The 18525-nt window shown below is 43.0% G+C and overlaps 1 protein-coding gene and 1 pseudogene across 2 annotated transcripts; both read left to right on the forward strand.

The window, feature by feature from the left end:
• The first annotated feature begins 2741 nt into the window (after positions 1-2741).
• On the forward strand, positions 2742-11011 carry gss (glutathione synthetase). Its single transcript, XM_021616063.3, has 12 exons — positions 2742-2959; positions 3240-3384; positions 6434-6655; positions 8185-8324; positions 8496-8612; positions 8797-8877; positions 9051-9128; positions 9301-9367; positions 9488-9682; positions 9808-9889; positions 9996-10185; positions 10412-11011. Exons 2-12 carry the CDS (start codon positions 3250-3252, stop codon positions 10533-10535), a joined length of 1431 nt encoding a protein of 476 aa, XP_021471738.2. The 5' UTR covers positions 2742-2959; positions 3240-3249; the 3' UTR covers positions 10536-11011.
• A 1027-nt stretch (positions 11012-12038) lies between these two features.
• LOC110533019 (glutathione synthetase-like) lies at positions 12039-18486 on the forward strand (annotated as a pseudogene). The gene is made up of 12 exons (XR_016483314.1): positions 12039-12221; positions 13188-13337; positions 13398-13473; positions 13620-13744; positions 13811-13950; positions 14040-14107; positions 14219-14298; positions 14400-14461; positions 14853-15047; positions 15150-15230; positions 15449-15679; positions 15787-18486. The product of XR_016483314.1 is annotated as a glutathione synthetase-like (transcript).
• Positions 18487-18525: the final 39 nt, after the last annotated feature.

Consider the following 18525-nt stretch of genomic DNA (forward strand, 5'->3'; position numbering starts at 1 on the left):
GGGTCAGAGGAGAACATCCGGTGGTCCTGGATCAGAGAGAAATGGTGGGGGATGCATTGAATGGCCCTGTTATGTAGGCTGAGATGAAGAGAGCATTAGCTAAAACTGGGGTAATATCTCCTGGGAAGGATGAGACATGTTACATCATGATGGCTCATCTCAGTGACACTGCAATGGGGAAGGTATTGGGCCTTTACAATAAGGTGTGGCAGGAAGGGAAACTGCCTGAAAGTTGGAAGCAGGTTGTAATGGTGCCGATACGGAAATCAGGGAAAGACCTTACCAGTCCTTCAAGCTATAGGCTGATAGCGTTGACATCTCACGTATATAAACCTATGGAAAGGATGACTTACTTTCTAGAGAGTAGAGGACTAATGTCACCAGATCAAAGTGGGTTCAGGAAAGGCAGGGGAACTATGGATCCTGTGCTGTGCCTTGAGTCAGTCATATGAAAGGCAAATAAGGAGGTGGTGGTGGTTGTCATTTTCTTTGATGTAGAGAAGGCTTATGATATGATGTGGAAGGAAGGCCTACTTATCAAGCTGGATAACATGGGGGTTGGAGGAAGGGATTTTGACTGGATAAAGGATTTTCTTTTTGGGTGATCAATACAAGTGAGGGTGGGGAGCTCTATGTCACAAAGCTATGAGGTAGATAATGGTAACCCCAGGGAAGTGTCATTCGTCCTTTGTTGTTCTCCATTATGATTGACGATGTATTCTCCCAGGTGAGACCTGATATTGGGAGGTCATTGTTTGCGGATGATGGGGCGCTGTGGATAGAGAGGGATAAATGTTACCCATACAGCCAGAAGAGTTCAATTAGTGATTAGTGAAGTTGAGCAGTGGTCCCTCAGGTGGGGCTTCAAGTTTTCAGTTGAGAAAATACAGACTGTGTTTTTTTTCTAGCAGGAAGGTTGGGGAGGAAATATACTTTAAGCTGTATGGAAGGAATCTGGTGAGGGTGGGACGGTTTTAGGTTCCTGGGGGTCTGGCTTGACACTCGAATGACACGGGCGGAGCATATTAACAGAGTAGCTGTCAAAGCAAAGAAAATATTGAATGTGATGCGTTGCTTGTCATGAATGGAGTTGGGGGCAGATAGACTGGTGTTGAAAATGCGATATAGAGCACTGTTTTTTTATTTTTTTTACCTTTATTTAACCAGGCAAATCAGTTAAGAACAAATTCTTATTTTCAATGACGGCCTGGGAACAGTGGGTTAACTGCCTTTTCAGGGGCAGAACGACAGATTTGTACCTTGTCAGCTCGGGGGTTTGAACTCGCAACCTTCCGGTTACTAGTCCAACACTCTAACCACTAGGCTACCCTGCCGCCCCAGCACTGTTAAAGTCATCACTGGATTATTGAGGTATAGCAGATGGATCAGCCGCTCAGACGTCTTTAAAAAAGCTAGATGTAATCCAGGCCCAAACCCTAAGAATATGTTGTGGAGCCCTTAGGGCCGCCCAGGTAGCAGCGATGCTGGATGAGATGCTGTTGAAGTTAAGAAGACAACAGCTAGCCATGACATATTGGGTAAATCTACAATGACGTACAGTTATGCATCCTACAAAAAGGTACTCCTAGAGTGCTGGGAACATGAACAAAATCTTAATACAAGCTTTGGGTGGATAGGATATGGCATGGAGAGAGATGGTGTTGTTTGGGAGGGAGTTTAGCCCCTCTGTGGTTCTTCCTGTTATCCCACCTTGGTTGCTCCCTCGGCCAGTGATAGATCTAGGGTTGCTTGAGAGGGTATGAGATGTTGAGGAAGGAGTAGATTCAGTTGTAAGTGAACATTTAAGAACACAGTACTATGCTTTCTTGAATATATTCACAAATGGATCTAAGGGCCCTAAAACAGGGAGGACAGGTGCAGCTTTCAGTATTCCTGAGTTTAAGGTGGCAGTGACAAAAAGAGCAACGGATCATTTATCCGTTTACACAATGGCCATACCTATTGTCTGCAGAGTGGGTGGACGAGGTGAGGCCAGATAGAGTAGTCATCTGCTCTGACTCCTGTACAGCACTGATGAGCTTAAATACATTTGTGTCACAGAGTAGACATTATGTATTGTATGGGGGTTTGCAGTGCTTGTATAGGGTGAGACCGGGGGTATTTGTGATGTTCCTTTGGGTACCAGCTCATGTGGGAGTAGAGGGGAATGAGGAGGTGGATGTTATCGCCAAGCAGGCTCTAAACATCCTAATGGTGAGATGGAATTGTCAAGCAGTAAAGCCAAGGGGTTGATAAGAACAGTGGTTAAAAATAAATGGAAAGAGTTGTGGAACAGGGAGAGAAAGGGAAGACACCTGTACACAGCAAGATCCAGGAAAAGGTGGGGGCAGGGAGGTCCTCAGACTGAGAGAGATGGAGGAAAGTGTAATCACAAGGCTGAGACGGACACACAAGGCTCAAAAGTACATTGAAATTGGTGGGGAAACATCTGACTGGGAGGTGTGATCATTGTCAGGGGGAGATGGAAACAGTGGAATATGTTCTATTTCAGTGCCAGAAATATGGGAGGGAAAGGAAGCAGTTGTTATTAGATTTTAGGAGTAATGGGGTTGAAGAGCCAGGATTAATTGAATTGCTGGATAAATCTTCAGGGGATATAGTATTGAATTGAATTACGTATTTCGTTTCCTTAATTAAGGAGACGAAAACATTGGACAGGATTTAGACGTTCGCCATCGCTGGTCCACACTCCAGTCCAGTTGGTGGCGGTAATGCACCTTAAAGTTGGTTGCCAACTGCCATATAAAATCCACAGAAGAATACGTTTTCACGGTAGTGAGTTTTGAAGAGAACGGAAGAGGCGTAGTCTTTGGTTTGCTCCCTAGTCCATGTTTATCCGTGGTGTTCATTCTTGAAGGGAAAAACATCTGTTTTTTTTGGGGGGGGATTGCCATTCCAGAGCACATCATCTGAGCATAATCGGCGTATAGAAGGACAGGTTTGTCATTTAAAATGTGGTGGTGCATTTAGGTTGATAGCAAGCCAACGTGTATGTGGATGCTGCTGGTAGCTAACGTTAACTTAACTATCTAGCTACAGTGTCTTGCTAACTTTAGTATGTAACGTTACAGCTCTGTATCAGCCCAATGTCCCGTCAGAATCCAGTCGCGGTCGAGGCTAATCTCAATGGGAATCCCTGTCTAAATAAAGGTTAAATCAATAATCTGCTTTGTCATGGTTACAATGCAAATACGTTATCTTGGTCTCACCTTGCACAGGTGAACTGCAATGGCTGCCAACGGGATACCAGAGGATGTGTTGATGGATAATGATCTTATAAAGGACTTAGTGGATGTGGCAAAAGACTCAGCCCTTCTAAACGGAGTGTTGATGCGGACTAAAGAGACACCCAACTCATCAGAGGTAAATCTTATTCTGCTTGATTAGGCTAAACCGTTTAGACACACTGAACTGTTTGATATGACTATAGAATTCTCTACTATAAGATGCCGAAAAATCACCTGTTTGGGTTCATTTAATTCAAAGGAGAAGTGGGAGAAGGTGAAACTGGGCAGCCATTGGAGCTACACTGTTCAAAAAAGGGAGTTTGTAATGCCCAGCCATGCCAGGAATTCTCTCTTTTGAGCCTGTGTTGTCTGACTGGATTTGTGGGAAACCAGGGGCGCAACTTTCACCGAGGGCAGGGGGGGAGGATATGTATGACATTGCATTTTTGTACCTCCCCTCCCCCGTTTTATCATTGGAATGTGATACAGAACAAGGCAGCGGTGTGCTTTAGGAACATGCAGACACCTCCAAGTGATCGGGTAGGCTGTTTGGAGTGGTTATCTGACTGGTAACCTCCACTTCTAAAACCAAAGTTGCGCCCCTGTGGGAATATATTCTGTCTCAGTGGTCATGTTACATGTTTTTCTGTTTATTTTTCACTATACCAAGTATCTAATCTACCATCTTAAATGTTCAGAGAACAGAATGCCAAGACAGTTAATGCAATTCAATTGCTTACCTGTACATTGTACATGTCAATCTGTGATAATCAGAGAAATCCCAAATAACATCAAGTTCGTAAATTCATTCTAGGTTGCGCTCTGGTCGTTTGTAAATTCAGGGTGTTGTCAGATTGTCCTGTTGTAAATTCGGAGCGTTAACCTCTCGGAGCGTTCAGCGCGCTCACTGGACGCTCTGGCCGAGGATTAGGGTTGATCCTAGCGTTCTGACCTCGGCGGCAATCAAGCACTGGGGCTGGGACTTTCCAGGTACCTCACGATCATGATATATAGTGCTCCCGAGTGGTGCAGCGGGGTAAGGCACTGGATCTCAGTGCTAGAGGCGTCACTATAGACACCTTGGTTCAAATCCAGGCAGTATCACTACCGGCTGTGATTGGGAGTCCCATAGGGTGGCGCACAATTGGCCCTGCGCCGTCTGGGTTTGGCCGGTTTAGGTCGTCATTGTAAATAAGAATTTGTTCTTAACTGATTTGCTGAGTTAAATAAAGGTTACTTTTTAACAAAATTTTATAAAACAAAGTTTGGACACACACCTACTCATTCCAGGGTTTTTTGTTATTTTTTACTTTTATCTACATTGTAAAATAATAGTGAAGACATCACAACTATGAAATAGTTTGCACACTCTTGGCATTCTCTCAACCAGCTTCATGAGGAATGCATTTCAATTAACAGGTGTGCATTAAAAGTTAATTTGTGGAATTTCTTTCCTTAATGCGTTTGAGCCAATAATTCGTGTTGTGACAAGGTGTGGGTGGTATACAGAAGATAAACCTATTTGGTAAAAGACCAAGTCCTTATTATGGCAAGAACAGCTCAAATAAGCAAAGAGAAACAACAGTCCATTAAGACATGAAGGTCAGTCAATACGGAAAATCTGAACTTTGAAAGTTCCTTCAAGTGCAGTCTCAAAAACCATCAAGCGCTATGATGAAACTGGCTCTCATGAGGACCGCCACAGGAAAGGAAGACCCAGAGTTACCTCTGCTGCAGAGGATAAATTCATTAGAGTTACCAGCCTGAGAAATTACAGCCCAAATAAATGCTTCATGTAACAGACGTCTCAACATCAACTGTTCAGATGAGACTGCGTGAATCAGGCCTTCATGGTCGAATTGCTTCAAAGAAACCACTACTAAAGGACACCAATAAGAAGAAGAGACTTGCTTGGGCCAAGAAACACAAGCAATGGACATTTAGACTGGTGGAAATTATGTATTTTTCTCAGAGTCCAAATGTGCGTGTCTTTGTGAGACATAGAGTAGGTGAAGAGATGATATGCGCATGTGTGGTTCCCACCGTAAAGCATGGAGGAGGTGGTGTGGGGGTGCTTTGCTGGTGACACTGTCTGTGATTTATTTAGAATTCAAGGCACACTTAACCAGCATGGCTTCCACTGCATTCTGCACAAATAAGCCATCCCATCTGGTTTGTGCTCAGTGGGACTATTGTTTTTCAACAGGACAATGACCAAACACGCCTCCAGGCTGTGTAAGGGGTATTTGACCAAGAAGGAGAGTGGAGTGCTGCATCAGATGACCTGGCCTCCACAATCACCCGACCTCAACCCAATTGAGATGGTTTGGGATGAGTTGGACCGCAGAGTGAAGGAAATGCAGCCAACAAGTGCTCAGCATATGTGGAAGACTGGAAAATCATTCCAGGTAATGCTGGTTGAGAGAATGCCAAGAGTGTGCAAACTGTCAAGGCAAACGGTGGCTACTTTGAAGAATCTCAAATATAAAATATTTTGTTTAACACTTTCTTGGTTACTACATGTGTTATTTCATAGTTTTGATGTTTTCACTATTATTCTACAATGTAGAAAATAATAAAAAATAAAAACCCTTGAATGAGTAGGTGTGTCCTAACTTTTGACTGGTACGGTATATGGCTATTCTCACGATTCTATATATTTTCTGAATTGATACTGAGATTTTATAGCAATTTGATGTTCGAAACACTGCTCACTATATATATCTGCAGCAGAGTTTTTGATCAGTCGTAGAAATAAGTGCTGAAAACGTATTGACTCACTATTTTTTTTAAATTCCATAGTTTTGGCAAAAGTACAGCCGATTAGCGCATGCTAACGCTACCTAGCAAATCGGAACTTTGAGTCAAAGTATCGATATATCATCCAAAATAATATAAGCTTGCTATTTTGTGTCTGGAAGAAGCTTTAACACCTCACTTTGAACATTTTACTTGCCCTAGCAGAGCTGGTTAGGCTGTTTTCTTGTTATCTAGAGCGTTGGCGACTAACTGGGTTACTGGCAACAATTGAATTCAGTTTCTTTGCTGATGTTTACATATCTGCCATAACAAGAGTTTAGGGCTTTCGCAAACTCCTCAATTATTCGGCACTCTGCCACTCTCACATCGGTGTAGATTGCCATGGGGAATTTACGAAGGCACCCTTATTGTGTGTGTGGTTTCAGGTGGTGACCTATGCACCGTTCACACTTTTCCCCTCGCCAGTGCCCAAGGATACCTTCCACCAGGCTCTAGCAGTACAAACGCACTACAACCGACTGGTGGACAAGATCAGCCAGGACTCCAGCTTCCTGGAGGAGGCTCTAGCCACCATCATCAAAGTGGATGATTTCACTGGGAGGTTGTTCAATATATACAGACATGTTTTACAGGAAGGCAAGATCCAGGTAGGGTATTATTGCTTTCAAACAAATCAAATGTTATTGGTCACACACATTTTTTGCAGGTGTTGCGAAATGCTTGTGTTCCTAGCTCCATCAGTGCAGTAATATCTAACAGTACACACATCTAAAAGTAAAATAATGGAATAAAAATATATATAAATATTAGGATGAGTGGCATTGACTAAAATACAGTAGAATAGAATATAGTATGTACATGAGATCATATTTTATTGGTCATACACATGGTTAGCAGATGTTATTGCGAGTGTAGTGAAATGCTTGTGCTTCTAGTTCCGACAGTGCAGTAATATCTAACGATTCTAAAACGACTACCTAATACACACATCTAAAGGGATGGAATAAGAATATGTACATATACATATATGGATGAGTGATGGCCGAGCGGCATAGGCAAGATGCAGTAGATGGTATAAAATACAGTATATACATAGGAGATGAGTAAAGTAGGGTATGTAAACATATAAAGTGATAGATGATATATAAACATTATTAAAGGACTAGTGATCCATTTATTAAAGTGGCCAATGCTTTTGAGTCTGTATGTAGGCAGCAGCCTCTCTCTGTTAGTGACGGCTGTTTAATAGTCTGATGGCCTTGAGACAGAAGCTGTTTTTCGGTCCCAGCTGTCTACTGATCTTGCCTTCTGGATGATAGCGGGGTGAACAGACCTTGGCTCGGGTGGTTAATGTCCTTGATTATCTTTTTGGCCTTCCTGTCACATTGGGTGCTGTAGGTGTCCTGGAGGTCAGGCAGTGTGTCACCGGTTATGTGTTGGGCAGACCACACCACCCTCTGGAGAGCCCGGTTGCGGGTGGTGCAGTTGCCGTACCAGGCAGTGATGCAGCCCGACAAGCTGTTCTCAATTGTGCATCTGTAAAAGCTTGTGAGGGTTGTAGGGGCCAAGCCAAATTTCATCAGCTTCCTGAGGTTGAAGAGGCGCTGTTGCGCCACCTTCGCCACACTGTGTGGACCATTTCAGATAGTCAGTGATGTGTACGCCAAGGAACTTGAATCTTTCCACCTTCTCCACTGCATTCTCGTCGATGTGGATAGTGGTGTGCTCCCTCTTCTGTTTCGTGAAGTCCATAATCAGATCCTTTGTTTTGTTGAGGGAGAAGTTATTTTCCTGGCACCACTCTGCCAGGGCCCTCACCTCCTCCCTGTAGTCTGTCTCGTCGTTGTTGGTAATCAGGCCTACTACTGTTAACTGCAAACTTGATGATTGAGTTGGAGGTGTGTGTGGCCATGCAGTCATGGGAGTACAGGAGGGGGCTGAGCACGCACCCTTGTGGTGCCCCCTGTGTTGAGGATCAGTGAAGTCCAGGACCCAGTTGCACAGGGTGGGGTTCAGACTCAGGTCCCTGAGCTTAATGATGAGCTTGGAGGGTACTATAGTGTTGAAGGCTGAGCAATATCAGATGCTATGTTGGAATGCATTTCAAGTTGCAATAATCAAATACATTTAGGTGGAGGTCAAAGACCTTGCTCATTTATTCATTGTACATTTCCAGTCCATAGTTTTGGGTCTGAATCGCTCAGACTACATGCTGGACCAGAATGGGGATGGGAGTGCCTCCCTGAAGCAGATCGAGATCAATACCATTGCTGCCAGTTTTGGTGGTCTTGCCTCACACACGCCAAACGTCCACCGGTATGTGAACCACAACCATACTGCCGGTTTTCCCTGCTAAAGGTTTTTATTCTCCTGCTGTAAAAGATACAGGACGATGGGAAAGGGAATTGGAGAAGTATGTTTGGTTTGAAGACAAAGTTGTAAACAATTGAATGCCCTGTGAATGACCCTGTCTGTCTGCATCAATAGACACATCCTGAAGGTGGCTGGTCGGTTGGAGGATAGCAAGCGTATCCTAGACAATAACCCTTCTGCAGGTCTGGCGAAGGGCTTAGCTAAGGCCTGGGAACTCTATGGCTCAGAAAGGTGGGTTTCTTGGTTAGGATTCAGATGTGTGAATGCATTTGAGATCCGTCAGTTTGTACAAAGAAAAAAAAAAAAAAAGAGGATACGGAAAACTAGGACGTTTTGTTAGTTGTCTATGTCAGTAACAGAACACAAAGTAGATACCACTGCTGAGCTTTTAATATGGGTAATTCTGTCATTAAAGGGCAGTAGTCTTGTATCTGGTTGAAGAGCTCCAAAGAAACATCTTCGACCATCGATATGTGGAGAATGAGCTATGGAAGAGGTAAGGTAAAGAAGAGGTAATCAACTCTGACGCAATCATCCGATTTTTATCCTGTTGATGATGCTGTGATGGAGCCTCCTACTGCCACTTTTGTAGCCATGGTAGATAAATGTAGTTGACTACCATTTGTATATCAAAATGGCGCGACATAAAATATTTCTGCTTGTTTTCAGAAATATTCCTGTAATACGAAGACAGTTTGAAGATGTAGCTAAGACGGGATTCCTTGATCAGGATAAGAGGCTGTTTGTGTAAGTGTTACTTTCTTTTAAAAAGTTTATTGCGGTCATTTGCGTGCTCAACATATACTAATGTTTTGATTTTGCAACATCTGTTACTGATAGACTGTTAAACATTGCCTTACTTTCAATGTAATGCCATGCTCATTGTTTCGTTTAAAAAATAAAAAACATTTTGTTGCAGAGATGGACGGGAGGTTGCTATTGTGTATTTCCGCAATGGGTACATGCCACAGAACTACACAGAACAGGTTTGAACACAATCATCTTCATTTTTTTCTTCACGTTCTCAGAGTTTTGCTGTGGTTGTGTCATCTTAAAACTGATGCAATCACTTATTATCATGACAATGTGTATGATTTTTTTTGTAGAACTGGGAGGCTCGTCTCATGATGGAACGCTCTATGGCTGTGAAATGTCCAGATATCAGTACCCACCTGGCTGGCACCAAGAAGGTGCAACAGGAACTGGCCAGACCGGGTGTTCTGGAGAGGTTCTTTCCTGGTGAACCTGACGTTGTGGACCAGATCCGGGCAACCTTTGCTGGGCTGTATACTCTAGACATGGTAAGGGAACAAAACCGGGCTCTTTGGACTCTTGATAATGTTTGCGTACATACCTCTTTCTTTATAAAGCCTTTCCTAGCAGTTTGTTTTTCTGCTTCAACTTTCTTATTCAATCTTACTAACAGGGACCAGAAGGTGACAAGACTGTGGCTATGGCTTTGGCAAAACCAGACCAGTTTGTCCTGAAGCCACAGAGGGAAGGTGGGGGTAAGAGGACCTCAGCTCTTTACTTCACATCTCTCGTGACCCTGACCTCTAACCTTATCATGCTGTGGCCTGTCTGCTAAAGTGTAGATTTTCTCTACTCCTGTAGGCAACAACCTCTATGGAGCTGAGATCTGTCAGGTACTGGAGGGTGTGAAGCAGAGCACAGAGAGGATGGCCTATATTCTGATGGACAAGGTTCAACCCCGCCCTGTACACAACTATCTCCTGAGACTGGGGACGCCACTCAAACTCAGCACCTGCCTAAGTGAGCTGGGTGTATTTGGGGCCTACGTCAGGTACAAAGACCCTTCTGTATACAGTCCTGTTTTGACAACTTCATAGAAATTGTATATGTGAGTTGAAATGAAGTATACTGTAATTGGAGGTGGTATACATTTTGGACCACTGAAAACTATTGCGTCAAGATGTGGTGATAACAATGTACTCCTGCAGAGTAATGAAGATGCCTTTTGTCTCTTCTCTGAATGGTTGTGTGTGTCCATGATTTCTGTGTCCACATAGGCATGGGCAAGACATGGTGCTGAATGAGTGTGCTGGACATCTGCTGAGGACCAAAAGTGATGAACACTCTGATGGAGGTGTGGCTGCTGGAGTGGCAGTGCTAGACAATCCACTCCTCGTCTGACCGACACTGCCCTCTGTCACATTAATAGTGAAGCTGCACAGAAAGATGGTAGTAAGAAAAGTTAAACACACAAGTGCTCTTCTTTGACTGCAGAGAAAATTGCTGCTCCCCATTTATTTTAGATGTTTATGTGATACTTTTACTGTAGAATCAAATGTGTGCTCTTCGAGCTTGTGCAGATCAGGAATGAGCCTGATGTATGAAGAATGGCTGTGTGCGGACACTATGAAGTCTTACTGGCGCAATACATTTCTATCACTGCTCGGTAGACTTAAACAGCCAACAAATGAATGGAAACAGAAAATACGGAACTATGATTATTTCGCACCAAAAAGTGTAGTGTTCCAGATGTTGAATTGGAGAAACTGTTTTAATCGGGAAAGAAGAGAACCATTGCGAGGTAATATCCCTAGAGCAAATAATAGTATTAAGATTGTTTATGGGAATAATGGTAATAAATTGTTTTATTACTTTCAGACTTTTGTTTTTTTGTATTTATTTTAATATGCATTCATAATATACTGATGGGATTTGATGCAGTGGGTTACTGTATTGGCATTAGACGGATGAATAAACGTATCTGACAGATACAATTCAGTTCCATTTTATGAACACCAGATGGGAAATGGAAAAATAATGTATGTGATTTGCATATTCATGGGGGTGTTACTTACTGTGGCTCAGTTGGTAAAGTATGGCGATTGCAACACCAGTACAGTAGGTTAGATTCCCAGGACCACCCGTATGTAAAATGCATGCACACATGACTAAGTTGCCTTGGATAAAAGCGTTTGCTAAATGGCATATATTATTACCTAAGCTGTAAAGGTTATGGCCCAGGTTCATCATCATTTTGCATTCTCAAACACTTGGATGACAAACAGTGAACTAGTCAAACTGCTGCTTGGAATAATTGTGTGGCAGAGCTAAGGTATTCATAGACCAAAACCTTAAGAGCACCTAAAATGATTAGTGTCTACCATGGATTCAATAGCTTGCTCAACCATTTACTGAGGATTATATAACACATCTGCCATTAAGAGGATATCTTTACTTTGGGAAAAATGGATTGGTGTTCATGTGTTGCCTACAGACTATACTTTATGTACCTAGATAATTTAAAAAAAATCAATAATAATTAATAGAACTGCTATGGTGGTCCGGTGTGGCTCCGTTGGTAGTGCATGGACCTTGCAATGCCAGGTTTGATTCCCATAGGGGATCAGTACGAACAAATATGAAAATGTATGCACTCATTACTGCACGTCGCTCTGGATAAGAGCGTCTGCTCAATGACTGAAATGTAAAATTACATTTTTTTCATAATTCAAACGAGGGGATACAAAGAACAAAACAGTCACAGATAATACTCTAGAATAACATTTCACTTTTCCCCAGCTCATACACTTTAACACAGTGGGGTGGTCAAGATCTAAATCTTTTCAGGGTACATACGTCTACCCCTGTGCTAAATTCGGTGTTTTTATGTACAATTGAGTCAAATTTTGCAGCTCAGCCATCCCACTAACATCTTGAACACAGGTGAACTGCAATGGCTACCAGTCCGAATGGGGTTCCAGAGGAGGTGTTGCTGAACACTGAACTTCATAAGGACTTAGTGGAAGAAGCTAAAGACTTTGCCCTTCAAAAACGGAGTCTTGATAAGGACTAAAGAGACCCCCCAACTCATCTGAGGGAAAGAGTGCATCCCCTACTATAGAAAGATCTATTTTTTATTTAAAAATATATATATATATATATTTAACCTTTAATTTAACTAGGCAAGTACATAATACGATCTAATCAAATCAAATGTATTGGTCACATACACATGGTTAGCAGATGTTAATGCGAGTATAGCGGAATGCTTGTGCTTCTAGTTCCAACCATGCAGTAATATCTAACAAGTAATCTAACAATTTCACAACAACGAAGGAATGAACAAGAATATGTGCATATAAATATATGGATGAGCGATGGCCGAACAGCATAGGCAAGATGCAGTAGATGGTATAGAGTACAGTATATACATATGAGATGAGTAAAGTAGGGTATGTAAACATATAAAGTGACGTTGTTTAAAGTGACTAGTGATACATTTATTACATTCAATTTTTAATTATTAAAGTGTCTAGAGATTTGAGTCAGTATGTCAGCAGCAGCCACTCAATGTTAGTGGTGGCTGTTTAACAGTCTGATGGCCTTGAGATAGAAGCTGTTCTTCAGTCTCTCGGTCCCAGCTTTGATGCACCTGTACTGACCTTGCCTTCTGGATGATAGCGGGGTGAACAGGCAGTGGCTCGGGTGGTTGTTGTCATTGATGATATTTTTGGCCTTCCTGTGACATCGGGTGGTGTAAGTGTCCTGGAGGGCAGGTAGTTTGCCCCCAGTGATGTGTTGTGCAGACCTCACTACCCTCTGGAGAGCCTTACGGTTGTGGGCAGAGCAGTTGCCGTACCAGGCAGTGATACAGCCCTCGATTTGTGCATCTGTAAAAGTTTAGCTTTCACCACACTAGCATGCTACACAATAACAGTTGAGACTATCACATGTCTAGAACTATGTCTGTTTGCCGGCATACATACTATTTTGAATGTGTCCATTTTATCTAAATTGAACAAATAGTCATCAGAGCTGCTGTTAATTTTGTCTGGGTTCAGGGGATGACCTATGCACAGTTCACACTTTTCCCCTCACCAGGATACCTTCCACCAGCCTCTAACAGTACAAACACACTACAACCGACTGGTGGACAAGATCAGCCAGGCTGGAGAACCTTCTAGCCAGGTTATACAGAGAGCTGTATGACCAAGCAGAAAAGACTAGTGCAATAGAGGGATTGTAGCCAATTTATTTTAACAGCACTATCAAAGTGGATGATTTATTTATTTATTCAACAAACACAGACATGGCATACAAGAGGGGAGGACCCAGGTAGGTTTTGTAGTTTTAATGGACCTTTTACTACATTGGGTTAAATCAGGGTCACACAGTGTTTCTTGGTAGTCTTGAAACAAAAGTATACACCTCACACACATGGTTATGGGTTTAAAAAAAATACTACTTTCTGAAAAATGTCCATAGTTTTGGATCTGAATCGCTCAGACGACATGCTGGACCAGAATGGCTCCCTGAAACAGATCGAGATCAACACCATTGCTCCCGGTGGGTGTGGTGTTTCTGCACGCACACCAGACGTCCACCGGGATGTTCACACAACTAGTTACCAACTTATTTCTTTAAATATCCCCTGTGGAGTATTCTTTCTAAATAAGGCCTATTATTATTTCATCATTAGGCACATTCTGAAGAGGCCTGGTCAGCTGGATGAAAGCAAGCATGTCCTAAACGACAACCCTTCTGCAAGTCTGGCAAAGGGACTAGCTAAAGCTTGGGACCTCTACGGCTCGGAGAGGTGGGTGTCAAGGTTTTCATATCACTTCAAATGTAAATGATTCAAGCTCCAACTGGCAAGGTTAACCATCTAACTTTCATTCACTGCAGGGCAGTGGTCCTGTTTCTGGTTGGAGCATTTTTGGCCATAGATATATTGAGAATGAGCTATGGAACAGGTAAGTTTGATTGAATTCCTTGGTGCTTATTAGTCAAGTGAATTATTATCTGTTCTCGCACAATGAAGTCATGAGTGTCCACATATTGACTGCAAAATGTTTTTTTTGCAGACAAATTCCTGTTATATGAAGACGGTTTGACGATGTATCGAAAATGGGATTCCTTGATGAAAACGAGGCTCTTTGTGTACGTGCTATCGTAACTTTTTGTGACCAGATGGATTGTTAGATTTCTAACAAACATGTAATTGTGTTACTGACATGAAGCAAGTCAAACTCATTCTCTCTGCAGAGATGGAGGTTGCTATTGTATATTTCCGCTATGGGTACATTCCTCAGAACTACACAGAACAGGTTAGATGGTAACATCCTGTCATTGTACCTCACCTGTGGTGGCAGTTAGCCTCGTGGTCAGAGTGTTGGGCCAGTAACTGAAAGGTTGCTGGATCGAATCCCTAAACTGACAAGGTAAAAATCTGTCATTCTGCCCCACTGTTACCCGGTAGGTTGTCATTGTAAGTAAGAATTTGTTAACTGACCTTCCTGGTTAAATAAAGGGCTTACAGCATTTATTTAATTTAATTTAAACCTTTCTCAGTAGTCAGTGTATCATTGACTGTAATGTATGTACCCATTAAACTCACAGACCACTTCCCAGTTCCTCTATCTATGATGATGATACTGTTGGATTGGATTTGGCCCTTTGATTCAGCAGTAATAATCTTCCCTGTATGATTTTGTGTAGAGCTGGGAGGCTCGCCTCATGATGGAGCGCTCTCTGGCTGTGAAGTGTCCAGATATCAGTACCCACCTGGCTGGCACCAAGAAGGTCCAACAGGAACTGGGCAGACCTGGTGTTCTGGAGAGGTTCTTTCCTGGTGAACCTGATGTTGTGGATCAGATCCGGGCCACATTTGCTGGGCTGTATACATTAGACATGGTAAGAGAACCTGGCTAAGTGTTTACATATTACCTCTTCTCTTTACAATGTTGTTGTAAATAGTTTCATTTATTTTTCAATTACTTTACTTGGTCACAACAGGGAACAGAAGGTGACAAGACTGTCTATGGCTTTGGCAAAACCAGACCAGTTTGTCCTGAAGCCACAGAGGGGAGGTGGGAGGTAAGAGGACCTCAGCTCTTTCTTTCTTCTTACAATGGGTACATTAACTAAAGGTTGCCTGGTGCCCTGGGTGAGCTGAGATATCACTGTAAGACCATTGGAATTGTCTACAATGTACAAACTCTACCCACTCTATGTCCCAGGCGAGGTAAAACAATTGCACCTAGTCTCTCGTGACCCCTGACACCGTCATGCTCTGCCTGTCTGCTGATGTGTAGAATTCCTCCTCCTGTAGGCAATCACATCTACGGATCTGAAATCTTTCAGGTACTGAAGGGTGTGAAGGATGACATATAGAGGGCAGCTTACGTCTGGATGGACAAGATCCGGCCTGTGCACAACTACATCCTGGAACGGGGAACTCTGCTAAAACTCAGCACTTGCATATGTGAACTCTGCACATTTGGAGCTTATGTCAGGTATACACACAGACAGACATGCATATTTTTGTCACAATATTATTAATTGACTGACACAGAAATGTTCTGGATGGTGTTGTGGTGGCAGAATTTTCCACAGCAGTGTTGCACTGATGTCTGGATTTGAATTCTCATAGGAGCAGTCACATTGTGCTGAGGACCAAGAGTGATGAGCTCTCTGATGGAGGTGTGGCTGCTGGAGTAACAGTCCAAGACAACCCACTCTTCGTCTGACCGACACTGTCCTTTATGATACTAGTGTATTTAGATACTAATGGTATTAGGATGTATAAAATGCAGTTCCTTAGTTTGAACACTAGGAGACAGTAAAGGGTAAGATATTTCCATAGAGAATGATAAAGACATCAGCACACAGGCAGTGCTATTGAGGCAATCTCCATTTTGAAGTAGTAGCTGATCTTTTCAGCTATCTGAATTTGGGTGAAGTGGGGAGGCTTGGGCAAGTTGCAGTGAGGGGTGCAGGGCTGTTGACCGGGGTAGGGGTAGCCAGGTGGAAAGCATGGCCAGCCGTAGAAAAATGCTTATTAAAATTCTCAATTATCGCGGATTTATCGGTGGTGACAGTGTTTCCTTGCCTCAGTGCAGTGGGCAGCTGGCAGGAGGTGCTCTTATTCTCCATGGACTTTACTGTCTCTCAGAACTTTTTGGAGTTAGTGCTACAGGATGCAAATTTCTGTTTGAAAAAGCTAGCCTTTGCTTTCCTAACTGCCTGTATATATTGGTCCCTAACTTCCCTGAAAAGTTGCATATCACGTGGGCTATTCGATGCTAATACACTACGCCATAGGATGTTTTTGTGCTGGTCAAGGGCAGTCAGGTCTGGAGTGAACCAAGGGCTATATCTGTTCCTGGTTCTACATTTTTTGAATGGGGCATGCTTATTTAAGATGGTGAGGCACTTTTAAAGAATAACCAGGTATTCTCTACTGATGGAATGAGGTCAATATCCTTCCAGGATACCCGGGCCAAGTCGATTAGAAAAGCCTGCTCGGTAAAGTGTTTTAGGGAGCGTTTGACAGTGATGAGGGGTGGTCGCTTGACCGCAGACCCATTACAGACGCAGGCATTAGGCAGTGATCACTGAGATCCTGGATGAAGACAGCAGAGGTGTATTTGGAGGGAAGGTTGGTTAGGGCAATATCTATGAGGGTGCCCGTGTTTACGGATTTGGGGTTGTATCTGGTGGGTTCATTGATCATTTGTGTGAGATTGAGGGCCTCAAGCTTAGATTGTAGGATGGCCGGGGTGTTAGCATCACCTAACAGCATGAGCTCAGAAGATAGATGGCACAGCTGGGGGCAGAAGGTGGTTTATAGCAGGAGGCAACGGTTGAGTTGGCAAACAAACTGAAAAGGGTGCATACTACCACCTAGTGTGTTTGAGCAGGTATTAAGCCAAGGTTGGCAATTTACTGCCACGAAATTAATTAATTAGCTGATCCCTCCTGATGACCCAGATGGAATCATGTGATTCTTCCTTCACCCATAGGAAGTCCCACCCAGTTGACTACTTTAAAATGGTGGAAGCCCTCAATGGCAATTTCCATGCCAAAACAGGTTTCATCCATCTCGAGTCCTATATCTAACTCTTTGGATATTTCTTGGAGTTTTCAAAAAATAAAATGTCAAATGTTTTTAGAATGATTATGAAAAACCAGTACCTCTCATCATTCTCATTTGGGCCTTTTGCAGAGGTCAAACAGTGGGCATAACACTGTGCTTATCAGTGAATGGATAGTTTTTGAAAACAATACCAATATACTTGAGATATGCAACTGTTGTATTAGCCATCAAAATACTCATGTATGGTCCCAATACTGATCCTTATAAGGGAGCCTATGCCTATGTTTAGCCATTCCCTTCTTTGTTCATGATCTACCAACTCTCTGAGGAGACAATGGGGCCAGATTGACCGTCCTTTAAGAACAAACACACACAACAGCCACTTTGACCTGATGTTATCTCGCCCTCTCTGTCCCTGGCAGTGCTGTTTTCTACTCTGCCTGTGTGTTTTATCCTGCTGTCATCAGAGCTCTTTGTTATTGTTCGCTCGGTGCCACACATTCCAGGAGTTGGGTCATCAAACAGACGGACACACAGGTCACTCACTCCCAATGGGCTGCATTTCCCGCAAGGCTCTGGCTGTATTCCACTTTACTTCCTGGACTGCAGAAGTGGAAAATGAACTGTATTTGTTCCCGACAAAAGTTGCTCTAGGGGTCAGGATATGTATTATTCCAGTGATCACTAAGCAGACAGTTTTTGGTCATAGGTTTCCGTTCTCAGAAATGGCTCCGCATGACTCCCAAAAGCTGACAAAGAATTGTACCTATTTTCTCCATGAATGACTCCACTGTTTGTTTCCTTGCCAGTGTGCTCACATTCTTGGACAAATTATTGGCAAAGGTAGTTGAGAACGCTTGAGAGAATGGTTGTAGTGGATTAGCCTTCAACTCTGATCACGGACTAAAAGCAAACTATTGGAGTTAACAAGCTGGTTACACAAGTGGCCCAGATAGCTGGGCACTGTGGTGAGAGTGGCAGAGACTGCAGACAGAGGCGCCAGGTCAGGAAGGAATGACAGGAAGTGGGTCACAGTGCTCCAGCTCTGCATGGGAGGACAGGGAAGGACAACAGCACTGAGACAGGACTCAGAGTAGATTCCCTGCCTGACTCACTTTTCTGCTGCAATCCCCACACCACTCTGTTTTGTCCATAGACTGTAAAAATAAACTGTCAAATCAAATGTGTTTACTACGAATCACCTCATTTTTTATTCTACACCGTCTTTTGAAAATAAAGTGTGTTTTCGGCAAAGGCGTCAGGCGTTTTATTTACACACTTTAGAGAAAACCC

Source organism: Oncorhynchus mykiss, chromosome 9 (assembly GCF_057628025.1).
Source record: "Oncorhynchus mykiss isolate SJ-2025 chromosome 9, ASM5762802v1, whole genome shotgun sequence".
NCBI classification, from domain to species: Eukaryota; Metazoa; Chordata; class Actinopteri; order Salmoniformes; family Salmonidae; genus Oncorhynchus; species Oncorhynchus mykiss.

Excerpts from the sequence above, each read along its gene's own strand:
- gss (XM_021616063.3), top strand. The coding sequence starts at position 3,250 with ATGGCTGCCAACGGGATACCAGAGGATGTGTTGATGGATAATGATCTT. Across the intron at positions 8,325-8,495 it reads CACACGCCAAACGTCCACCG|ACACATCCTGAAGGTGGCTG; the intron begins GTATGTGAACCA and ends CTGCATCAATAG. Across the intron at positions 9,368-9,487 it reads CACAGAACTACACAGAACAG|AACTGGGAGGCTCGTCTCAT; the intron begins GTTTGAACACAA and ends TTTTTTTTGTAG.